General features: G+C 38.2%; 2 protein-coding genes across 3 annotated transcripts in view; one reads left to right on the top strand and one right to left on the bottom strand.

Annotated features, from left to right (window-relative positions):
• Positions 1 to 205: 205 nt before the first annotated feature.
• Positions 206 to 18,171, bottom strand: LOC147861950 (uncharacterized). 2 transcript variants are annotated; one of them, XM_087322840.1, is made up of 19 exons: positions 18,005 to 18,171; positions 11,715 to 11,805; positions 11,497 to 11,609; positions 11,261 to 11,390; positions 10,790 to 10,858; positions 9,866 to 9,991; positions 9,241 to 9,303; positions 8,984 to 9,100; positions 6,833 to 6,907; positions 6,545 to 6,730; positions 6,107 to 6,253; positions 5,902 to 6,018; positions 5,652 to 5,813; positions 4,258 to 4,455; positions 3,849 to 4,034; positions 3,398 to 3,562; positions 2,959 to 3,303; positions 708 to 791; positions 206 to 628 (listed from the first exon to the last, which is right to left on the bottom strand). In XM_087322840.1, the coding sequence occupies exons 1-19, from the start codon at positions 18,145 to 18,147 to the stop codon at positions 605 to 607; spliced, it is 2,541 nt and encodes an 846-aa protein (XP_087178966.1). In that variant the 5' UTR covers positions 18,148 to 18,171; the 3' UTR covers positions 206 to 604. The 2 variants fall into 2 exon arrangements, with proteins under 2 accessions (XP_087178966.1, XP_087178965.1); XM_087322839.1 differs by lacking the exons at positions 10,790 to 10,858; positions 11,715 to 11,805; positions 18,005 to 18,171 and having other exon boundaries at positions 207 to 628; positions 11,497 to 11,605.
• Positions 18,172 to 23,671: 5,500 nt separating this feature from the next.
• LOC147861949 (pentatricopeptide repeat-containing protein At2g13600-like) overlaps positions 23,672 to 25,270 on the top strand; it is a 63,215-nt gene continuing 61,616 nt past the window's right edge. Inside the window, exon 1 of the mRNA XM_087323040.1 lies at positions 23,672 to 24,443. Within this exon, the coding sequence (XP_087179166.1) occupies positions 23,672 to 24,443 (772 nt within the window). The remainder of the gene's footprint in view (positions 24,444 to 25,270) is intronic.

The following is a 25,270-nucleotide window of genomic DNA, read 5'->3' as shown; positions in this document are numbered from 1 at the left end:
TTCTATTAAATCAAACGACCAAAGGATTCTTTTATGTTAGTATTCTGTGAGTGCATATTACAGTTCTGATCAACAAGCAAAGCCAACCAACATTATTAGAAAAAAAGAAACCATTTTTGTGTCCAAGTGATGTGTGTGAAATCAAAAAGTTTGGTTAGGGTTCAAGAAAGTGGTGTTGGGAGGGAGAATGACTCACTTTCGCACAACAAAATCTCTTTTTTTTGTAAGTATACCCATTTGATTACACACTAAAATTAGTTCTCATTTATGTAATCTCTACTGGCAAATCAATTTTTTTGGATTTCTATTTCCTATGAAGGTTAACTACATTATTGATTACTCTTTTGTTAGTATTTTCTCTGCAATTATGACGACAAATTATAATTGCCTCTCACGCTTAGCTTTAGATGTTTCCGAAATGTGATGTACTCTTTAACATGCAATACTCTTGGGATATGATAATCTACAACCAATCGAGCTTCCGGTAAAGCTTTGGATCTCTTGTTTGTTGTCAACAAGCTATTAATATACCAATTCTCTTTTTCTTATTCATCTTTGACATCATAATATGTCCCAGGGTTTGAAAGGATTCTTCACCTCTTCCTTATAATAACTCGAGTGGAGGATGCTGTGCATATTCAGGGTTTATTAGAAGCTACCAATACTAATATTAATTGAGTAATTACACAAACTACAAAATATATTACCTCTTGACAATGAAGCTTTCTATAGGCATCTTCAACCATCCTAGACAAAGCTTCCCTCTCCTTTTCCATGGTCATTGCTTGAGCCTGTGTTTACAAACAATACAACAATGTCAATTCTACTGTTTAGGACAGTCAACCATCAAAGCATCTGATCAGTTCACACTTGGCCAAGCACTAGAGGTATATAGCTCCGGTGGTCAGAGTTTGAATTATTTGGTGATCAGGAGAATCTACAGATTTTTTAAAAGGAAAAGTAAGAAAAAATGGAAGTTAAACTCAAGTGGCAGTCAGTGTTTCGTTATTTCCCCAAATCCCTCCTCGGTTTGGCCCATTACTGCCCCTTCTATCAGCCTCTAGAGGGACACTGTATGTGGTATTCTATCAATTATATGGTCAAAATCACCCTCTTCCATCAATTACATATGCTATATGAGCATTTATGTGGTCAATTCATCCCCTTTCTCTCTTTTGGCAGTAAAAGGGAAATATTAATAATGCCCCTTGCACTTCGAGTAATATTAATACCTAGCCTCTGTCAAAAAAGCATCCCTTTGAGCTAGTTTCTCATAAAGTTTAGCACCTATAAAGTTGGTTTCTTCTCAAATTCAACCCTAATAATAATAATGTTGACCAAAACAATGAGCATGAGATTCCAAAATCACTAATAATTATCCTGATTAGAAGATTGACGAATCTTGATTGCATGCTTGGATTAACAGTAACATGCTATTCACAGGACTGCAAGCTTTGATCAGAACATTAACCATCCTCATTAGATGTGTGCATTACTATCTTAGGTAGAATATTCGGCATCATTAATCACAATAAACAGAAACTTTGTTTATATTAGGCATTGAATTTAAGAGAAACTTTGTTTTTATTACTATCTTAGATCCTAGACATGAGGGTATTTTTTATATTTTCCATTCTCTTAATGGTGGGAATTATCACAGTAAGGTGAAAACCAACAAAAAATGGCAGTGACAAGCACTATATCTGTATTAAGTCTAAAACCAATTAAGGAAGGGTGTATATGTGCTACTCAATGCCGCGTGAAAATTGTGCGCAAAAATTTCGCAGGGAGAACCCATCTGAATTTCACTCCCATTCCGAAGAACACTATGTTTGTCTTTGTAGTGTCTTTTATGAAATCCGAGGGAGATACCATTGCCTCTTTAAACAATGCTTTGGCCCGCTATGCAAGGTAGTAGAATATGAGGACCAACGGTGCCTAGGACTATTTTTGCTAGAGCTCAACAGACATAGGGAAAAGCTGTTGAAGGACAATAATACAGACACAAGCTCATCCACAAAGGACAATCACAACTTTCTTTAGCCCCATCACTCCTACTAATGCTACAACTCAATCAAGGGATACACAAATGGGATCCTGACCAAGACATAACAAAGTGGTTACAATTGATCGGGCAATAGCAATGTTTCGTGCACGTAGGCCCCAGCCCCATGGACCACGTCTACAGCACCCTTGTCATCAACAGATAAAGGCCATTATCTCCCACCATCGCAGGTGCTTCCCTCGCTTCAGAGACCTTTCCATTCTGGATTGACCTGTGCTAGAGATCTTTCGAAGACAAAAGCTACAATATGTCTAACTTGAGAATCTCACACGTGCCGGAAACCAGATTCCCTCGTCTCTTTATATCTTATTTATTTTTATATTTACGGAGTAATATTTATTTTATTTTGATTTGTTGTTCTCAAAGACAAGACAACACTTAAGATGTAATCTCTTGTTTGGTTTTATAGGCCATTTTGGCCTCTTAAAAGACATTAATATATCATTCTTTCTTTCTTTCACACTCACACACACACGTTATCTACATGTTTAAACTACGGAAGAACTCCAAACTACCTAGTTTTTCTTTGTTTCCCCAAATGCTGTCAAATTTTCAATGCTTGCCTACATCCCCTCATTTAACCCCCAAATGAGAATAATGATGATGAATTGAGCATACTCCTGATTAAGTATTTACGTGTAGTCTAAAACAAGGGAATAAACCAGACACATAATTGCTCAAATAGCACACTTTCAAGGGGGTAAATAAAGAAAAACCATTGCAAATTTCAAGATTTTGCCTCTGAACTATGATATCCTATGTCCACTTCATAATCATATACTTAAGGAAAACAAATATTCAGAGAAAGGTAGACCTAGCATTATGAGTTTCTGGAGATGAGAGCAAATTTTCCAAATTTTTTTGAGAATATAGACATGAACATATTTATATACCTGAGTGAGTGAGAGCTCTGATACGAGTGCCATCATGCGATGCATTGTTGTCTGAATGTTATACTGATATTCAGAAAGCTGATCAAACGATACTTTGTTCTCTTTTAAATTTTCAGCAGCCTTCTTTCTAACATCCTCTGCAAGCTCGGAAATCTCATCTACTATACAATCCTTTTCGAGAGCTTCATCATCCCGCTTCGATAGAGATTCTTCAATGAAAGTAAGTTTTGTCTTGAGTTGTAGATCACTTGGATCAAATCCCACTGAGAGCTTCCACCGAGCTGCATTCTGTGGCTTCTCTACTAAATCTGACAACCTATCGCTCTCAACAGCAACCCTTTTCAGCTACAAAGATTCATCAAAAAAAGTTTGGATGCTGGTTAAGATATTTATAATCATTTGCAGTAGTGTTGCCATTTAGTGTTGCTTGGGTTTTTACCTCATGCTTTAGATCACTTATTGTGTTTTGAAGTTCATGCGCTTTTGGAAGAAGCGTGTAACATATCAAAATTGACCTCTCCAAGCTTCCGACTTGGTTCTTCAAGAGAGAAATCTCGTTTTCTCTTGTAGACATCTCTATATCAGAGACCCTTAATAGCTCTTCCTGATATATTCAAAGCATGGGAATAAAAGGAGACAATGAGATCTAAGTTCTTAGTGTTTAATGAAATAACAGAGATAACATAACTTACAATGGGATTAAGATCATGATGCCAATCCCAAGGAGTATCATGCTCAATAGTTACATCTCAAAGATGCCAATCCCAGGAGGAAGAAACAAAAGAAATGCTACTCACAAAACTAATATTTTGTACCATCTTTATTATAGAACATGTTAATTTTCGAAGGAAGGCTAGTTATTCAATGGGACTAGTGAATAGGCATCTTACTTGTACATTTGATTTCTCATACAGGATACAAAGCTCATCATTCCGATCTATTAGAGAGATTCCCACACCATTACGATCAAGCACACATACTTCATAGTGTTTTCTAAATGACGACATTTCCCTCTCTGCTGTATGAATGAATCCATTCATTCTTGCACCTTCCATAACCTTCTCATCAATAGCCGCCTATATGGTGTGCATCATAAACAAACCATTAAGATCATTAGCACATCTAATGAAAAGAAGATATGACAATGTGACATAATTGTTTTCTGGTGCTGTACTTTCAAGAACATTCAGTATCCCATCACTCAGATATACATGAAATGTTCCTTCAAGAAGAATAGCTAAATATGAAACAGACTCTAAAAACAAAAAAACTGGGTAGCATGAATGTTTCATGTTATACCTTCTGCTGACATAGAAGCTTTGAGCACTTGATCAAGTCTGTACGCAAATGAGATCGTGCCTGCACACTTGTCACAAATTCTTTCCTCATGCGATGTAATACCTTGTCCTTATATTGGAGTTCACCTTGTAACATATTGAGTTCTACATCCAATCGTCTTGCTTTGTCCTTAAGTTCTGCCATACTGATTTTGCTGGCCTGAAAATGTTCATTTAGCTTTATAATACCAGATGAGTCATCTAGAGGAATAATCCATTCTGTTACTTAAATGACTTTGTCCGTATGTGCTAGGCTCCCAATAATCTTATACAAATGTAAAGGCTCAACTCATGGTAGAAATGCTAAATATGCTGCCTCTTGATATCAAATAAGAAATTGTCCTGAATATATCATCAATCTGCACCTGATTCCAAGACATTGTTGCACTACAATACCCCACCTGGGACAAATTGTAAACTTCTTGAGACTCTAGAGCTCTCCTGCAATCTACATCTTTCAAAGATGAGGTGATTGTGTCTCTTGATACATCCATTCTACAACTTTTTATGCATAAAAATCCATCTACCAGAACACCCTTGGTAAATTTGCTCATGATTTTGCATTAAGGCAGTGTCACATACATGGTCAGGTGCAAGCCTTGAATTGAGTGCTTATGCTCATGCTGTTTGAAACGATTAGTCATAATATCTGACTTTCCCGAGAGATACCATTTATTTGCAGTCTGTCTCTTTTTCCACATAAAGATTTGTCAGTGGAACCTTCATGAAACCCAGGATATGGTATTCAATACCAATTGAACAGAGTTAACTAGGTTGGGATGTTTAACTGGAGTGTAAATTCAACATACAAATGATGCAGGTCAGCAGATATAAATACAGAATATGATGATGGATGAATATATGCAAAGGCTTCCGGCCCACAGAGAAATGCTCAGAGACGTGGAGAACACCATCAATCTCATAGCTCTGATACTATCTATTATTGATGGAGATACCAAAAATAAAATTTCTTGTAAACGTTCTTCTACAGTTTATTTGGAGAGTTTCGCATTTACTTAAGAATTTCACATTAATGTTCTGAAATTTTATCTTGCACATCAGTGCCGAATTTGCCAATTTGATGGGGATACCAAAAATATTTCTTGTAAACGTTCTTCTACAGTTTACTTGGAGAGTTTCAAAGTAATATTCTGACATTTCAACTAGCACAGTCATAATGCACAATATCATACATTTGAAAGAAATCTTTAAACTTAAATGACCGTCCACTACACAAAAGCAAATCAACTTTTTCTGACCTTCATGAATCTCCATAAGATCCATCATCACTATGCACTGAATTGGATAATGTTCAAGCACATAAAATTTATACATCTTTATGAGCCTATGTAATACCTGAATGAGAGTGATCGATTTATTGCGTTGTGCCCGCATAATATTGTACAACTTGATCAATTTTGCAAAATGATCTTCTATATCTTCGTATTTTTCCTTTAAGAATCCAATCACTATATCGGATGTACGTATTTTCTCCTTCGCTTCATTATACATTTGCATCTGCATAAAAAATTAATATAAATCACAGGCAAGACAAAGAAAAACAATAGAGATCATTTACACGGTCCTTTGCAGGAGAAATATTCACTTTGGATGACAAAAGACGGCATGTGTAGTCCCTTAAACTTGATAACTCGCCCATTTGTTGATAACCTGCATATTCTACTTCTATTGCTGCTAACACCTCCTTTTCAAGCCTCACTACCTTTAAAAGTTCACATAAACGTATATAGTCAGAGCCATAGTAAAGGAAAATTTACATACAGGTCAGCCAGAAATTTGATTTTCTGCACCTCCTTATATCCATTTCGAAGTTTTGTTGAGACATCTTTGGTTACTGTCTCTATTCCAAGGTAGTTTCGCATTTGAAGATCGAACTCTTTCCTCAATTCCTGTACACATGCGCTGGCTTTCTTTTTCTCGTTTTCTGCCAGAATAACCTGTCAAATTCATGGAAGTTTTATCTGCGAATATTTTTAGCAGCAATTTCCACTAAGCTTATCATTTCTGCTGTCTTTTCTTTTTCTCAAGAAAGAGATGAGAGAAAATATATATTGAAATCTCTAAAAAACAGAAATGTCTTATGAAATTCAACAAGATAATGCAATTGAAAATAATGCCTTAGTATGCTCACTAAAGGATGTAAATATAGGCAGATGAGAAAAAAGCAGTCATAAACAAAACTCATGCATAATATACACAGGCAGAAAAAGCAAATGATTCTGTATTACTTGGTGGTGAACTTTTTCCTTCTCCATATTAACTAAAGGTATGGTCTCTTGAATTCCTTTCAACTGACTTTCAATGTGCTTCAGCTTACGGAAAACACGTTCTTTCTCTTTTAGATGCTGGGCTAAAATTTCTTGTTCATGTTTTTGGTCAATTTGTGATGATTTTAGCTGCATGTCCAAGTTTACCTACATAGGATGATACATGTCCAGGTTTAAAACTCGAGTTCGAAAATTCCTAAAATAAGAATTAGTATTCATGATTGTTGTTGATGGAAGTTGAGATGACACCCGATCTGCAAGGTATTGATCAGCCTCAAGGGATGCCATATCCAATTCCTTCTTCAACTCACTGACAGATAGCTCCTGCAACATTATTAGCAGCAAATACAACTTTAGTTCTTACCATCAACCAGTGTTGTAGAATACTTAGCATACAATACACGTAGAACACATATGCTAAATATTCTAAAAGTATTCTACCTTTTTTCAAAATATTTAGAATACGTATTTTACAAATAAAATAAGTTAAGCACTTAGATACATGTAGAATACTTTAAATACATAGACGGTAGAATATGTTAAAAACTTCTTAAAATTTAAACTTTTTTTTAAAAAAAATATAATTTGTAAAAAAATTTAAACTGTTTTGAAATGTTAAATACATAGAATACATGAAAATTTATAAATGGAAGTTCTAAAACAAAGAGTACAAGTAGAATACTTCAGAGTATTCTAAAACGTATTCTAGAATACACGTTTTTTAACAACTATGTCATCAACTAGAAAAAACATAATGCAAGATACATATATGATACAAAGAAAACGTAACGTTCTCCAAATGATAGCGTCCATTCCATACTTGTTTCCATACAAGAGAAACTTCCTTTCATGAATTCAGAACCAAAGCAGGACCATAGTAAATAGTCTTAAGACATGGGTAGGCCTAATAATACAGAATAGTGGCTAATTGTTTGTTAGATGTGAAAAAACACCAACAACCCTCACATGTGATGACAGTGGAGGGGCATATTCACTATTGTAGATGGATAACCTATTTGGTGCAACACCTATTGTAAACCAAACCATTTACTGCATATTAAGGTTAGTGTTCATTCCATTTCCTGATTTTGTCTGTATCTGCCCATTTAGGAGCACATGAGTTATCACATTCATTGTACCAAAAACCCACTGTTATCATGCCTTGATGCTCTGCTAATATAAATTTACTTGCTCTATTCATTGTACTCTGTTAAGTATCTGTTGTGCCGTTTCTGCATTTTTGCAAATGTCAACATGGTTGTCAAAACATTTCCTGTAAAAGCGACATTATGGTTGTACCCTAAAAGATCATACTAGCTCTCCAAACCTCCTTCAGAACTGACGTAAAGAGCCGTTACGGATACCCATTCTCATTAAGAAGAGTACAAATAAGTTAATATTAGTCTTAGAAATCCTCCAAATGTAGTTCATTTCTTACCTAGAAGTAAATCTTATATGGCATTGATGAGATCCAGAACCAGCTCAGTATGAAATGTATAATTACAAACTCCAAACAATAGCCAATATAGCCATGGATTTGTTATGCATAGCTTGGTAGAGAACTGTTTCCACTGTGATACCTCACATAGATAAGCAATCGTGTAACCCAGGGATAGATAGATAGATATTTTTAGCGTCCATAGAGAGGCCAATATTGACCCATAGGACGTAAGTACAAAAGTTATCTTGATGTGTGTCTCCTTCCTACTTTGAAGCACCAAGTCTCGATGTGTGAATAAGGCATAAACATATGAGCTCAACGTTCTAGGTGTTCCCTTTAGTGTGATAGTCAAGTCATCACCCCCTCTTAATATATCATAGCTTTCATGAATTGCACTATATGCAGAGCACGTAAAAAGCAAGTGATATTCATCCTCTACTAGCCCTTCCTTGCATACCTTACATGTCTTTTGGCTGATTTTGATTCTATAATGCAACTTCAATACCGAGGTTGTGTGATCTAGTGCAAAGGATCTAGAAAAGAAGGAATGTGCTAGATTTATGGCTCCCAGAATCTGGTATTTAGTTCATCTCCATAAGAAACGATTAAACTGAGAACTACAATCTCTCTTTTCCATACCAACATAATAATAAAGAGTACATGAGTAACTCATTTTCCAAAGAATTAAAATGCTCTTTACTAGATCATGGTGCCCATCATTGAGAGACATCAGGTGTCATATACGTCAAATTTGCAGTTTGCAAAAGGACATCTGTTAAAACATTATTCTTTTTATTTGTTGAGCACAGATTTTAAATAGTGATCATTGAACTTTGAAAAATAAGTTTTAAATTCAATAAATGGAATTTGTTAACTCTCAAAGGCGTATCAACCAGAATATACTAATTTCATACATTACCAAAAGACAGATTCTTTCAAATATGACAAGATAAATTCACCTTTTGCTCAATGTATTGACGAACTTTTTCAACCTCTAAGCATGACCTAGTATAGTCCTCTCCTAGGTTTCTTCTGGTATTTTGATTATTGAACAGCTCATTCTCCATATCCTTGATCTTTCATTTCACATCAAGAACTCTATGTCAAATATAAGCTCGTCAGTAGAACAGTCTCTTTATCACTGTATTTGAAAGTTAATCGTTATGAAGATGGAAAATTAAACTACATATTGCAATCGAAAGGTGACCAACCAGACCTTATCAAGCTGCCGTTGCTCTTGCAAATGAAGACCTTTCACAGCATTCACGAGTGCATCTCCCTGCATGTAGTGGAGAAAAGCATGTCCTTTTAAAGATTTAGCATAACACAAAATGCACCCAGGATAATAGTCTCAATAAGAAACCATCCAGACATTCTAAAATGATTGTTTCTGATACAAACAAGGTTAGGCACGTGATTATTGTATTTCTCAATAACCAATATTACCCCTTATCCCAAGGCTTTGGGACAAAAATTCTCGCTGCTATATCACTCTATGCCACTATATTTCTCTATTCACTACCATCTCCCTATGGCGCTATATTTCAAGTATCCCCCTCCCTAAGTTATAAGGTAACCAATAGCATGCATCTAGGCCCAATCTATGAGAGCAACCAATGATATCCATCTAGCCCCTGAAAGCCTTGGACAAATATAATGAAATATAGAACGCTTTACTTGACATAATTTTAACTGGAGCCACCTATGAATGAGTAGCTATGGCCACAGACAGTGCAAGTTTCAGTTCTTACCTAAACAGTTGTGCTAAACAACATGACATAAAGTAGGTGCTCAACCATCCTTTTATGTTAAAAAGAACGGAAATCTCAATGGGTTGCAACCTGTTTACGAAGTTTCTCTGGTACTCCATCGAAACCTGACAATACTTCAGCGTTACGTTTCTTTTGGTTTTGTAATTGGTCACTTTCTATTACAATTTCAGACATCTTCTGCTTAGTGGCTTCAACCTGTAGCAGTCACACAAAGAACATCAATATATTACGCATGTTAAATACCCATATTACTCAGTGCATCCACCCATAGACAGAAAGAGGAAAGAAAGATATATTAACATCTTTTAAAAAGCCAAAATGGCCTATAGGACCGAACATAATATAACATCTTAGAGACAAATTTCATAAAGAGTAAAGTAAACATGGAGGTGTAGAGGGAAACTAATAAAAATTTTAATCAGCAGAGTACGTAATATACTTGAATGCATTTGTTAACATTCGTTTTCATACGTTTGAAAACGAATGCGTATGTTATGAAAACATACTTATGTTTTTATCTTAACTATCTTACCTTAAAAAACGTTTTACCTTATAATAAACAATGAATACAAAAGTATGGTATTTACCATACTTCGAGGGTGTTTACCATACTCGAATGGTTGAAACATACTTGAATGTGAATGCATGTATGATGCGTATGGTTCATACTATGTTAATCAGTGTAATGTAAAAACAGTGCTCCTTGCCAATAATATATAGCACACACGAAAGCAATTAGATCTGTCAGATCTGTTTTGCATGTAAAAGAGTCGGTACGAAAGTTTCCAAAACAAACTTAACAGTGATAAAGATAAATGCAACTAACCTAAGTGTTTACCATAGAGTACTATGAATCCATTTATGCTACAGTTTCATCGTTTTCTTGAAGAAAAACAAAGGCTTCTTTGAAGAGTGAGTACACTCTCATAACTAGAGAAAGCTAAAAACAATTATCCCTCTTCTTACTGATACAAAAACAATTAATGACCATACCTCTTTGTTGCATTGCTCAATCTTGGCAGCATCTTCTTGAATTTGTTTTCTTACGGCTTCTATGTCGAACTATAGGTAGATGAACAAAGAAAATTGTTTGCCATTTGTTGTGTCTATGCAAGTACTCAAACTAAATCTGACATTATTTAAATAAGAATGGGCCTGTATTGTTTTTATCTCTGAACAATAGAAATGTGCTTCACACAATAATGATGTTCAATGCATATGTCAAATATCACTCTAACTAACTATCAAGATATTGTGCCTCCAAAATAACTTTAAAATAACATCACACAAGTTTATGTATTGTTAATGAACATTTTTATAGCAACTTTTCACAGCCATTAGAATATTGCTATCCCATCCGCATCATTAAGTTAATAACGCACTAAACAAGTCATTTGTCACATGGATCTTAATTCTTTCAACTAATGTTTAAGTCTTCGAAGATTGATTTACTATTTTCCATACCTTAAGCTGTAGGATTTGGGGAGCCAAAGCTGCAGCATGCTCTTCTTCTATCAGTTTGATCTTCTTTTGGAATTCTTCCTGGGCTCTTCGTAAATCAATTTCCTCTAAACGTAAACTTTGCTCCCTCTCCCTTCAATGTAAAGGCAGATGAGTTAAGTGATGAGTTATATTCTTATAAGGTTACATTTTCTTAGGCAGCAGTCCTAATTGCAAGTCCATGATTTATATGAATGAACCTGCATAGAAGAGCTTCGTTTTCCACTGTCTCAAAATCCTCTCTAAGAAGATCGAGTGTTGTTTCCTCTTCTGCTTGTAGCTGCATCCCTTTTTTCAATATTTCAATCTCCGCCTATGAAATTGACGAGCTCAAAAAATATCAATATAACACAAACAGTTCATATCACAAAGTGTATGTCATGAATAGTAATAATAACAATAATATTTTTTCCCTTGCCTGTAACTGCGTGGATAGGTCAAGACTGTCATTTGTAAGCTTCCTTCTTACTCCCTTACTTTTGAGGATGGCCTTATGCAAGTCCTCAACCCTATTTCATAGCAATCACATCAACAACAGAATAAGATCTGGTCTATGACAAATGATTTCACATGTAGAGTGCAATGAAGATTCATGATATACCATTGTAACTCGTACAAAGAAGAAAAACATCAAACACCCATAACTTGTTACATACATCTGCAATACCCCTAATTTTTCAAAAGTTTATGATTGCAGAGGGCTCTGTAAAATATCAGACCAAGTTAGGGGTATTTTTATTTTTTCTTCTAATTTGTGTCACCCTAGAGACACAAGGTAGAAAGATAAAGAAAAGAAAGAAAGTTGTACTCACATCTTTAAATGGCCAAAATGGCCTATAAGATTGAACCAGAGATTGCATTTTAGAATGTTGTCTTATCTTTGAGAACAATCCAAAATAAACATAACTGAATATAAGGCACTACAAAATCTAGTTATCTAGGCACTTCAGAAGCTGAAGTTAGACATGATGGAACTTCTGGGTCCTAAGAGACATCCGAAGGGAGGGAGGTACCATCAATGTTGGGTAATGGCCTTTATTTTAAAACAACAAGGTGGCGAGGCCATGGCTATGTGCATAACACTGCTATTGCCCAATCTATTGTGTGACCCTTTTGGGTGTCCTCATTAAAACCCCATTTGTCTCGCCCTTGATTGACTTGTAGTATGAAAGGGAGTGATGGAGATGAAGAAAGCCGTGATAGTTCATTTTTGATAAGCTGTTGTCGCTGCATTATTGTCCTTCAACTTCGGTCTCTGTCTCTTGAGTTATAACAAGAGTTCAAGCAATTCTGATCTCTTTCACCCATGTTTGAGTGGTGTTAAACACTATCACTATTCTTTTATCAAGGTTAACCGACAAATCTATGTCTATATAAAAAGACTTTAAAGCATTCGATGGCCCCTTCAGAGAGTGAGAAATCAACACAATGTCATCCACAAGTAATATCAAGGCCGTGCCTATATTATATCTCATGGGATTGACTTCGTCACTAATTAACTGGTGCAAGACATCTCCTTCCACTCATCACCATTTAATGATATTTTCATTTTGGGTATCGTGTTCACGCTTCAAGCACTACCCAGGATGGCCCCCTCCTTTCCTTTCTTTCTCCGGTATCTTCATGTGGTCAAGTACCTCATGTTCACGAATTATTGACGCATCAGCTTTATTAGTTTTCCAGTCAGAGTCCATGGTGATCTAGCAAGAAACTATGCGCAGCAAAAAGATTAAAGTAGTACAGTGTATTAGCAGACATTAACACATTTTTTCGCATTTGTTTAAAGCTTTAACATCAGTTTTTTAAAGTGGTTTATTGAGCAGAATCATGCATGGGAGGTAGTTCCGCAGCGTCAACATAGGCAAGGCACCGAATTGAAGTGGATTTTCAAGCCCAAGTACCATTTGATTGGAACTTTGGCTACGCATAAGGCATGCTTAGATCCAAACAGCTATTCACAAGTGGAAGGAGTGGATTATGAGATACGCTTCTATTTGATGTGCCCTTGCACTTGTTATGAATAGAATATATCCTATCTTTCAAATGGATGTCAAGCAAGCCTTCCACAACAGCAGCTTGAAAGCGTAAGTTGATGTATAACAACATCCAAGTTTTGAAATTTCACAGCAGAAAAATATGGCCTATGGTTGCACAAAGCCTTGTATGGCTTAAAGTAAGCTCCCAATCTTGTGCGTTCTTATATACTTTTATATTTATGTAGTATTATTTACTTCTTTTTTTTATTTGTTCTCAAAGACAAGACAACACTTAAGATGTAATCTCTTGTTTGGTCTTATAGGCCACTTTGGCCTCTTAAAAGACGTTAATATATCTTTCTTTCTTTCTCCCTTAGGTTTCAATATTGTTATGCTTGATATACTAATTACAAGGTCTTCTATTTCAAAAGACAGTGTAACTCCGAGCTAACCGGAAAACTACATTTGAAACTACTAACTTAGGTATTATACGTAATTGATATACTAATTACAAGGTCTTCTATTTCAAAAGGCAGCGTAACCCCAGGTTAACCTGAAAACTACATTTGAAAGGACTAACTTATGACTTCTATACTGCTTAGTTGTGGAAGTTTATCGTTCACATAAAGGATTCTTCCTTGGCCAATATAGGTATCTTATACAGCTCCTCAAGACCTATGGCATATCAAATTGCAGGCCACTCTCATCCCCATGGATTCAAATTGAACCCTCTTATAAAGACTGTTCTCCAATATTTGAGGATAGCACTAAATATAGAAGGTTAATTTGGTCTCTTCTTCACCTAACTCACAACATGCCTTGTTTGTCCAACCAGAGTGAGTGTTCTCAGCCAATTCTCTGATTCTCCAAGACAAAGACATTTGGTAAGCAGTTTTCAGGTTCTTAGGTATCTGGCCAACAAATCTGAATATTGTCTCTCTTTTTTAGAGGATGCATTAAACTTGTTGGCTACGCAGATGCTGATGGGACAGGTAACCTTGATACAAGACAGTCCACGTTAGGTCATTGTTTCATGTTAGGCTTAGGCTTAATTTCTTGGAAATCAATGAATAAAAATTCAGCTTCTACTTCATCGAGGAAGCTGAATATAGAGCCTGTTTGGATACTTGATGAGTTATTTTAGTTAATGCAACTACTTTGCAATATTGGGGCTTCGCAAGACCCTCTATTGAAGTTCTGACAAGCAATCAAAGTGCCCAAGCATCAGCAGATATCTCAGCATTTCATGGTAGAACAAAACATATTGAAGTGCACTTAGTGGAATTTCAAGTCATCAACTTGGACTATTGTCTCACCCACAAAAATGCAGTTGATTTCGTTTATCAAGATATTACCAAGAAAATCCATTGATTAGCTCCTTTGTCGAATCAATGTTGGGCAGTTCTGAAGCTGAGAAGAGATGGATGATGACAACTCCAAAACTGCACTCTCTCTAAGTATGTTCTCTCTTTTCACAGACTCTCTCCTTGGCATATATTATCGAGTAAGTTTTTATTTCCTATTTATATAAAGCTTCATTGAAACTGTTTGATAGTAGTCCACTTCACTACCACATCCCCACTTTGTATGAATTGGCTATTCTAGATTCTTTATAATACATCACTCAAACTGGGGCCCCTTTAGCATTTCTTTCAAGTTCTCACACGTGAGGAAAAGGTGGAATACACACACTCCTACACATACCTAGGAGTAACATTTACAGGGCCTAGGTTCTCCTTACGGGAGGCTGCTTGTGCCCGACTTTCTCGTGGATATGCAGCCCTTGGTGCTATCGAGAGACAATGTGCACATTTGCAGTTCCAAGAGCGACGAATTAAGCTATGGTTATTTGATACACTTGTCACACCAACTCTTCTCTATGGAGTAGAAACATGGGAACCGAGTCTTAACAAGGAAAGACTTAGAGAGACCTTTAGTGTCAACGATTGCCCGCATGATAAGGAGCAAAGCATCGGTGCCCCACGATATAATCCGGGCAGAGATGGGAGCAGCACCTATAATCACCGAGGCATTGTTCCGATTAGTGACATTTATCCAACGTCTTTGGGAGCTCCCTAAACGAAGGTACACAAGGTTAGCACTTATGTCGCCAAGACAACTGGCTAAAAATGGAGACATTCATTGTTGGTATGCTGAAATGCAGCAATGGTTCAAGTCACATGGCATGAGTATAGATGCACTACCCCCAATATAGCTTGGACTGTCCCCATCTAAATATGACCAATGTGGAAAAGAATAGAGTGATCTGAACTGATATTATTAACTTGGACATCATCAGGCCACCTTATATGGACATACATCTATCCTATGCGTTGGGCAGTGCGATAGGGCAGTTGTAGATTGAGGTAGGCAGATATACACAAATACCCCTAGAAGAAAGAATTTGCCAATTGTGTCATCAAGGAGTGGAATCCGAAGAACACTATGTTTGTCACTGTAGTAGTGTCTTTTATGAAATCAGAGGGAGATATCATTGCCTCTTTAAACAATGCTTTGGCTCACTACGCAAGGTAATGTATTATGTGGACCAACGGTGCCTAGGACTTTTCTTGCGAGAGCTCAAGAGACATTGGGAAAAGTTGTTGAAGAATACAGCCACACAAGCTCATCCACAAAGAACAATCACAACTTTCTTTAGCCCCATCATTCCTACTAATGCTACAAGTCAATCAAGGAATACACAAATAGGCTCCCGACCAGGACATAACAAAGGGGTTACAATTGATCGGGCAATAGCAATTTGTCGTGCATGTAGGCCCCAGCCCCATGGACCACGACCTCAACACCCTTGTCATCAATAGATAAAAGCCATTATCTCCCCCCATCGCAGATGCTTCCCTCACTTCGGAGACCTTTCCATTCTGGATCGACCTATGCTAGAGATCTTTCGAAGACAAAAGTTACAATACATCTAACTTGAGAATCTCACATGTGCCAAAAATCAGTTTCCCTCGTCTCTTTTTATCTTATTTACTTTTATATTTACAGAGTAATATTTATTTTATTTTGATTTGTTGATTTGTTGTTCTCTCTTGTTTGGTCTTATAGGCCATATAGGCCATTTTGGCCTCTTAAAAGATGTTAATATATCTTTCTTTCTTTCTTTCTCACATAAGAGGTTAGTTTGCTTAAGGCAAATTTGACCCATGTAACAAAGTTTCATCTCTTCAAAAATATTTGAGCACATTCACTTTAGCCTTCACTTACGGAGACCTACAATTAACTAAATACTCAGAATTGGGGCATATATAAAGGCCCCTTCCCTATTCTTATCTAGATTCAGCCATGTATTCTTTTTATATGCCTTTTGAGCCTGTTTCCCAGAGTCCACTCATGATGCTTCTCACATTCTCACAAGCTATTCATATCTTTGTACTTTTTGTTGGTTTATTACAGGACTTTTATGTTTTATTTCCCATGTGTTGCTTTCACTGTAGTTTCTTCCTTATAGATTATAGTTGTCAACTGCCATTAGTTTGTGGAAATAATTTTGGTTTCTTGCTCTTTCTTCGTTTCTAACAGCTTCTAATTTGCTTTTTAAGAAATTTACAATTTGCAGGTGCACAAGGAGATTAGGATTTTGCCAATGTTATAGTTTTGAAATTTTGAAGAAGCAATTGAGAACCCATTGCACACTCTTGGGGTTACCTATCATACCTATTGAGGAGAACTTATTGTTACTATCAACACTTTATCGATGGAATAAGTTTTGTTGGGCATTGTTAATATCTTGATCAATCAAGACTGATGTGGAGTAATCATCTCCTCTCCACCAAAACACTAAGATAACAATGTCAGAACTTTCACTAAAGATCATACAGTTACATGAACCTACCATGCATGGCTATTTAAAATATGGTTGGCTTTCATATGAGCCAGTATATCACAAATTATGATCCCCTGATCAGACTGCACCAACCACGCATTTTGGTATAGGACAATGTCAACGGCGTTAGCATAACATTCCTGCTAGACATTGTCGGATGATCTTTCTCACTTTTTGACATTCCACCCACTTTATTTTTTCAAATAAATTACATTGATGATAAGAAACGTCAATGTGCCATGAAAAGCCGTGGAAATAGTTAAGAGTACATGGATGCTGGGCAAAGCAATATATTTGGCCTTAAAACTAGCAACACAGCAAGCATGTAGCATGTGACCAATATTTTGACTTAAGACTAAGAAACTTTTTCATAGAAGAGGACTTAGCAAGAATGTAAAAGATTCCCCGGTGAAATCCTCAATATCGATATGGGCCCAAACAAGGTTTCCCAACATTGTTCTATCATATTTGTATATGACAATATGTCCAAAGACTCTTATACAGGTAGCATTATGTTTCCTTTAGTTCACAGAGACCATCTTGAATATTGAACACTCTAGGCTAATCTGATTGACCCTTATTGACATTGCTCATATTTATATGTTATATATACCTGCATAGATAAAGATATAGTTATGCATATATACACGCATATATATGCATACAGATACACGTATGTGTAGATGCATGCATGCACACACGCCAATATACACATCAATGCATGCCTCCATCACACAAATTTAAGGCAAAGAAGGAAAAATGATCAATATGACCATTAAAAATGGCATACATGGACACATGCACGTCCATACGTGCAAGCACGCCTGCATAAATATACATATATACAATATTCAAACAAATAAGATGTGAGAGGGAGACACTTACTTGGAACGCGCAAAGGATCCTCTTTCACGAGAGATGGCGCCCTGACGGACTAAGTCTTCGAGGCTACCAACAATCCGGGACAAGTCTGGAAGCTGTTCCTGCTCTTCTTCTTCTGCATCCTGGCTAATCTCTGTACTTCCCATCCTTCTCCTTCAATTCCCTCTGCTTCTGCTAAGTACAAACCCTAAACCTCGGAATCACAAACCGATGTTTGGCTCTCCTGCTTTGTTTACGTCTGTCCCGTGGCCGCGTCGCTCGCTCGCTCGCTCTGTGTCTCTCTCTGTGCGCTTGCCAACTACCCCCTCAACACACACACACACACACGAGAAATCGTTTTAGTTAATGAGTGTCGAAAATAAAAACCGAAAATAAATAATAAATAGAATTTGATTTATATGTATGTACATACATACATACATACATATGTAACCCATGCATTCGCTACCGAATCATAAATATGTACATAGGGCTTTAGGGTTGGCGAGGGAATCACGGCCACACACGGTGCACGTTGCTTGGCTGAGGGTGTGTGCAATCTGCACCATCCGATCTACCTAATAATAATAATGTGTACCAATAAGAAAGCCCCCTATTCTACCCACCACTCTATCACAATGCGGCCGATGTCACCAGATGAAAATAATAAAGCCATAAAGTAACATAATAAGGATTAAAGAGAATAGCATCGTGAAGCACGCCAACCATAGAAAGCCCGACTCAGACCACCTCTCTCACCAGTCGTCACCCTACTCTTTGTCTACAAGCGCCCAATTGTTGATGAAGTAGACTATGAGGATCTATTGGTGAGTCAAGCAAACAACAGATATGTCAAGGTAGAAGATCTCATACATTGTCGTTGAGACAAGCTCAACATGAGCCAGATCGACTGTAGACGTTAATAGCCAAGTCGGCTGAGGAGGATTGGCTGGAGAAGCTGGATATCCGATTGGCTGGGAGCCGATAGGCCATTAGATGCCTACATTCCTATTTTAGTAAATAGGAATACTATTTACATTTAGTGTTAGAGCTCACGTGTCACGTGAGCATTGAAGTACTTGTCAGTACTTCTGTGAATCCTTTGGAGGACTTGTATAAAAGGTGCTCTTTAGATGTACAGAGTGTTGTTATTTTTTAATATAGTTTTGTTGTTTGTTCTCTCTGTCTCTCTTGCTCTTTGCGTATTTTCCATACTCTGTATATTCCTAACTATCTTTTTTTTTCCATTTAGAGATACTACTTCAATATTTTGTTTTTATCTTTGGCTCGCCTAAAGGCTACAACTATCTCCTGCTCTTTGCGTATTTTCCATACTCTGTATATTCCTAACTATCTTTTCTTTTTCTTTTCTTTTTTATCTTTGGCTCTCCTGAAGGCTACAACTCACACGAAGTCATGTTTTATTAGCAGTACATAGTCCATCATGGGGTGTACCGAATGGTTGGTACGAGTGAGATACATGCACAAGATGACCTCTAGGAGATATGATGAGACTCGCACCACGTTCCATCATGCAACTTGTAGACAGGCTACATTTTACCTTCTTCATCGTCAAAACCGTCATTGTTGTCACCGTCACCGTCTTCGTCTTTGTCACTTATGGGCACAAACCGCCCTTCACCATCACCATCTGCGTCGTCACCACTTACGGGCACAAACCGCCCTTTTTAGGTACCACATGTATGTTGGTGCGGGGAGACTCAAACCTCCAACCTAGCAGTTGGAGTGTCCCCTATTACCATTACACCAACACATCACGGGTATTCCTAACTATCTTTTGTTATCCAGCCGAGTCGGTTGTGTCTTGTGCATGAGCTTCTACACGATATTCTTTTTACATGGTATCAAAGCGCAAGGGTTGAGAAGAGTCCACTATAGCCGACAAGTGTTTCAGCACTGACAAGCTTTTCGATCTCCGGACAAAGTCTGATAGGAACATGGATAGAGAAATGGGTAGCTCGTTGCCGTCAAAAAAATTTGACAGGAGCAATTATGCATCTTCGGCATACAAGATGTCGTAGTACTTGGTTGGACATGGCTATTGGAGCTACGTGGAAGGAGCAAACAAGGTACCACTAGAGCTGACGCAGAGAGACTTCCAAGCTTGGGAGCAAGTAGCAAGCTAAGTCTTGTACTACTTTGCCTCCTGTGTCCACGATCAGATGCTTGGGTACATCAAGATATTGTACACGAAGGTAGATCAGCACACAATGGGGGCGGCCACCAAGAGCAGGATCAAAGGCACAGAGGAAGTGTCGATAGTTATGGACCCTCCACGAGTAGGGGGAGTCAAGGTGGAGCCGGAAGCCAGCAAAAGAAAGACATTAGCTATTTGTATTGTAGCCATAAGGGCTACAAGGAGAGCAAGTGTTGGAAAAAGAAATCAGATTCGGACAGAGCCGAATTGAGTTGTGCCGATGGAGAAAGGTGGTAGAGATCGCACTACACTAAAGGCTTAGGGAGAGCCAGAATGAAACCCGACTTTGTGATGAAGCATAAGGCCAATTCGAATGTATGTGAGGCATGCCAACTAGGCAAGCAACATAGGCATCCATTCCTAAGCGAAAGAAATGTGAGTAAAGGCTTGCTGGATGTCATCCACTCAGATGTATGGGGCCCAACTCAAACAACGACAATCGATGGGTGTAGGTACTTTGTTACCTTCATTGATGACTGTTCGTGGCATACCTAGATATGCCCGATGAAGTCGAAAAGTGAGGTCTTCTCCCACTTTCTCAAGTTAAAGAATCGCGTGGAAAATGAGACAAATCACAAAATTCGATGCTTACAGTCTGATGATGGCCAAGAATACTTCTTAAATGAGTTCAAGGCCTTTCTAGAAGAGAAGGGAATTCTCTTGACAATACACATCACAATAAAACGGTGTTGTTGAGCGGAAGAATCACACAATTCTTGAGATAGCCCGTGCCATGCTGCAGGAGAAGAACATGCCCAAGATCTATTGGGCAGAGGCATCTGTTACGGCTGTGTATCTCAACAATAGGTGCATGATTGAGGGTGTCCATGGCATCACCCCTCACGAGAAGTATTTTGGGACAAACCAGACCTTTCGCACTTGAAGGTTTTTTGGTAGCATTGCATTTGTGCATGTCCCCGATGAGAATCAAAAAGAAAGAAAGAAAGAAAGAAAGATATATTAAAGTCTTCTCAGGCCAAATTTGGCCCATGAGACAAATGGTTTACAAAAAATGGGATATTTACCCATTCATCGAAAGTAAAAAAATCAAAATAAGATAAAAAATAGTTCTAAAAAAAAAACATGTTCTACAATGAAAAGATATTATACTAGGCCTAATTTCATTTCTATCCAAGTCTCTTGAAGAGAAGTGAGAGGTCAAAGGGTTGCGATGTGGATGTGGCCTATGGTCCCAATGTAAAAGGTACCCCAACCATAGCTTCTAGTCGACGTAGCTCACGTTCCCTTATCTTCTTAATCTTTTCTACTCCACGTTGACTTGTTTTGAAGCCCAACATCTGAGGGCGTTTGGTTGTTATTTGTATTTCTGCTTCCTCAAGGGAGAGGCTGAGCGGCGTAAGTGTATCCACATTCATCGTTTCCCCTTGTTCCTGACAAGATTTACACTAGTTACATGTTGATGAATAATAAAAGGGTTATGATTAACACTTTGTAATTTATTCTCCCTGTGTTGTTTTAGCTCTAAGATATACCTACCTAGTCTTTTTACTATCGGGGTATATAATAGTTTGGAGAGGGTGGGAGAGGGTCCTAATATGTCTTGGTATTCCGCCCGTATCTCGGTATAAGTTGGGCACTTGCATGTGAAGTGATACTCATCCTCTATCTCTATCTGGCATAACCTACATAGCCTTTCCTCTCTAGGGACTCTATTAGCTCGACCATTCTCAATCTCAAGTTGGTGAGATGATATCCTAAGTTGTCCAATGGCCACCCTTAGTGCATTTGATAAGAATGTATCTAGATATCTTGGTCATGTAATAAAACCTAACTTAGAGAAGTGCAAGAAGTGTTCCTTATAGTACAACATTTTAGATGGGAATGGCTCTCGTGGGGTGATCCATTTATATCGAGTGTAAATTTGCCATATTTCTTGGCGTATCACTTTATTACGGTCTTCATGAGAGATTAGAGTTTGATCAATCCCATGGTTGTACTTAAGGGGAGGTAGGTTATTAATGTCTATGCCGTTTGCAAGTAACCAACTCACCACAATGCTATACCAAGAGCTAATGTCTCCAGATGCATGTAGGGATCGGGATGCCTCAAAGGCTTGATGGGATATCCTATCTTGTGGTTGGCTATGTATCCTATCTCAGAGAAAGCTTGACCCAAAACCAGAGAAGATGATCCTCGTCGGTTACTCACTTGAGCAAAAGGGTTATAATTGTTTTAACCCCATCACTTGACAGTCACGAGTAAGCCGAGATGTGGTATTTGATGAGGTGACATCATGGTATGGCCCAACATTAGTGACCCCCACCGTGCTCGAAACAAGCAGATCTGGAGCAAATTCTCAAAGTGAAGAAGAAAAGATGCTAACGACCATTATGGGTGGAGAACCAACTGAGAGTCTGTCCACACTCCAGCTGACTGGATCTGAGGTGTCATCCAGCAATCAGAGTCTTGCACAACAGGACGAAACCTTTGATGTGTTGTCACCTTGGTGCTACACCCATAGAAAGAAATAAAGGGCAAGAGGCCAAGGACATGACATCCAGTGAAGACTTAGATCATTCACCCCGATCGGTCGACAACAAGTATGACATGAAGAAGGCCCCGGAAGTGACCAAAGGAAAACTCCGTCAATCAAACCGACAAAAGAGCCCGATAGATAGGTTCAGGTACAATGAGTACATCGCCACCACTATGCATTCATGATGAAGGTCACAACAAACCAAGAACTTGAGACTTACAAAAAAGCTTCCCAAGATCCCCGGTGGATCGAGGCAATGAGGGAGGAGATGCGCGTGTTATTTGACAACGATACTTGGGATTTAGTCCCATCCTCTGAAATCAAGAAAAAGCCAATTGGTTGCCGCTAGGTGTTCAAGATAAAGCATAATATGGATGGCATGATCAATCGGTTCAAGGCTCGACTAGTCACCAAAGGGTATGCTCAAACCCATGGCATAGACTATGAGGAAACATTTGCCCCGGTGGCAAAAATGACCACCATGAGGACGGTAATTGCACTCGCAACAGCGAAAGGGTGGCACTTGCATCAAATGGATGTGAAGAATGCATTCCTCCAAGGTGAGCTCGAGGAGGAAATTTACATGATGCAACCACCTGGCTTCGAATCAAACAAACATTCACATGCAGTTTGCCGATTGATGAAGTCGCTCTATGGACTGAAGCAAGCCCCAAGAGCATGGCATACATCATATCTTCACGACATTGGCTTCCAGATGTTAAAATCTGATAACTCATTGTATGTTCACAACAATCCCAAAAGCACCATCTTCTTAATCTTGTATGTCGATGACCTTGTCATCGGTGGAGAAAGCCTCACCGAGACACAAAAGATTAAAAAGCTGCTTTTAGAGAAGTTCAAGATGAAGGATCTGAATGACTTACATTATTTTCTCGGCATCGAGGTCATTCAAAATCCAGAAGGGTTCCTACTCTCACACCGACACTATGTGTTGAACTTGCTCTACAAGTTCAGAATGACCGAGTGTAAGTCCATCTCGACACCCCTTGATCGAAATATGAAACTAAATGCAGATTCTGGTAAATTCTGTGAGCCGACACAGTATCGCCAAATAATCGGGAGTCTTATCTACCTAACTATCACTCGACCAGACCTCAGCTATCCAATTGGGCTTCTTAGCCAGTTCATGCAAACCCCCCACAACACTCACATGGATTGTGCTAAGCGAGTGTTATGTTATGTTAGTGGAACACTTGATTATGGTATCTTCTATAAGCACGGAGTACCAATTCAACTTGAAGGCTTCACAGATGTTGATTGGGCGGCCAATGCATCTGATAGGAGATCCACTTCAGGATTTATGTTTTCACTTGGTAGTGGAGCAATCTCTTGGAGCAGCAAGAAACAACCAACGGTCACTTTATCGAGCACTGAGGCGGAGTATAGGGCCGAAGTTGTAGTTGCTTGCGAAGCTGTATGGCTTAAAAGATTGCTGAAAGACTTCAATGAATTGGCGAACAAGTCAATACTGATCCACTACGATAATTTTAGCAGCATCCAGCTTGCAAAGAATCTGTTGTTTCACGCCCAGACTAAGCACATTGAGGTGCACTATCATTACATCCGTGAGCGCATATTGGCCGGTGACATTGACCTCCAATACGTTGGCACCAACATGCAAGTGGTTGATATTTTCACTAAGGCGCTAGGTCTCGACAAGCTACGACAATTCTCAGTGGATCTAGGCCTTAGACCACTCAATATGTTGAGCTTGGGGGAGAGTACAAGTACAAAGACGAGTGAAAACATGGAGATACAACACCATACAAGAGGAAGAGTGAGACCGGCATCAACAAAGTAAGGCCAACACATCTAATTCGACTTGACCCGGCAAGTTAGAGGAAGACTTTCCAAAGCCCGGAATTTTTGAAGCTCGAAATTTTGGGATGGCAAGATCGACATTGCTAGATCAAGATCGAGTACATAGGAACAATGGGAAAACCACGGTCTAGTAGTCCGACCTACTGCAATTGGGTCTTCAACTACACCAAGACAACCAACCTTAAGAGGACACACAATTGACCTTGAGGGGGCGTGTTGAGAATCAAGCTCAACTTGTGTGAATATGTGCTTACGATGAAAAGGACGATGTGTGAAAAAGTGTGTGAGCACACTTTATTATAATCCGTGTAGTTGTCGAGTGTGTGTGAGCACACTTTATTGTAATTCGTGTAGTTGTTGAGTGTTAATGTAGTCAAAGAATATTAGATATTCTTATGACAAATCGTACTCAAGTATCTTGGTTAGATTCCACCAACACATTTAATATGGTAGTCCCTTGAGGACTTGTATATAAAACCCCCTTTGCCCATTTGCGTTTTGTTGATGATCTTCAGTTAATTAATATAGCTCTCTTAACTGCATAACCTGTCATCCCCCTACTGTGTGTTTTATTACTTTTTTTGGTTATTCTCTGTAATTCCTTCTCTTGCTTATACACACACACACACACACACACACACTCTCTCTCTCTCTCTCTCTCTCTCTCTCTCTCTCTCTCACACACACACACACACACACACACACACACACACACACACACACACACACACAC

Source organism: Azolla caroliniana, unplaced genomic scaffold (assembly GCF_043228905.1).
Source record: "Azolla caroliniana isolate FFs.n. ecotype wild unplaced genomic scaffold, voAzoCaro1.0.p SCAF_7, whole genome shotgun sequence".
NCBI classification, from domain to species: domain Eukaryota; kingdom Viridiplantae; phylum Streptophyta; class Polypodiopsida; order Salviniales; family Salviniaceae; genus Azolla; species Azolla caroliniana.
Note: the sequence above shows the minus strand (reverse complement) of the source record. Positions and strands in the feature narration are given on the sequence as shown.

Coding starts and splice junctions, on each gene's coding strand:
- LOC147861950 (XM_087322840.1), bottom strand. CDS start 18,147: ATGGGAAGTACAGAGATTAGCCAGGATGCAGAAGAAGAAGAGCAGGAA. Junction 11,610..11,714: donor ACCTATCCACGCAGTTACAG/GCAAGGGAAAAA, acceptor TCAATTTCATAG/GCGGAGATTGAAATATTGAA. Junction 629..707: donor GAAAGCTTCATTGTCAAGAG/GTAATATATTTT, acceptor GAATATGCACAG/CATCCTCCACTCGAGTTATT.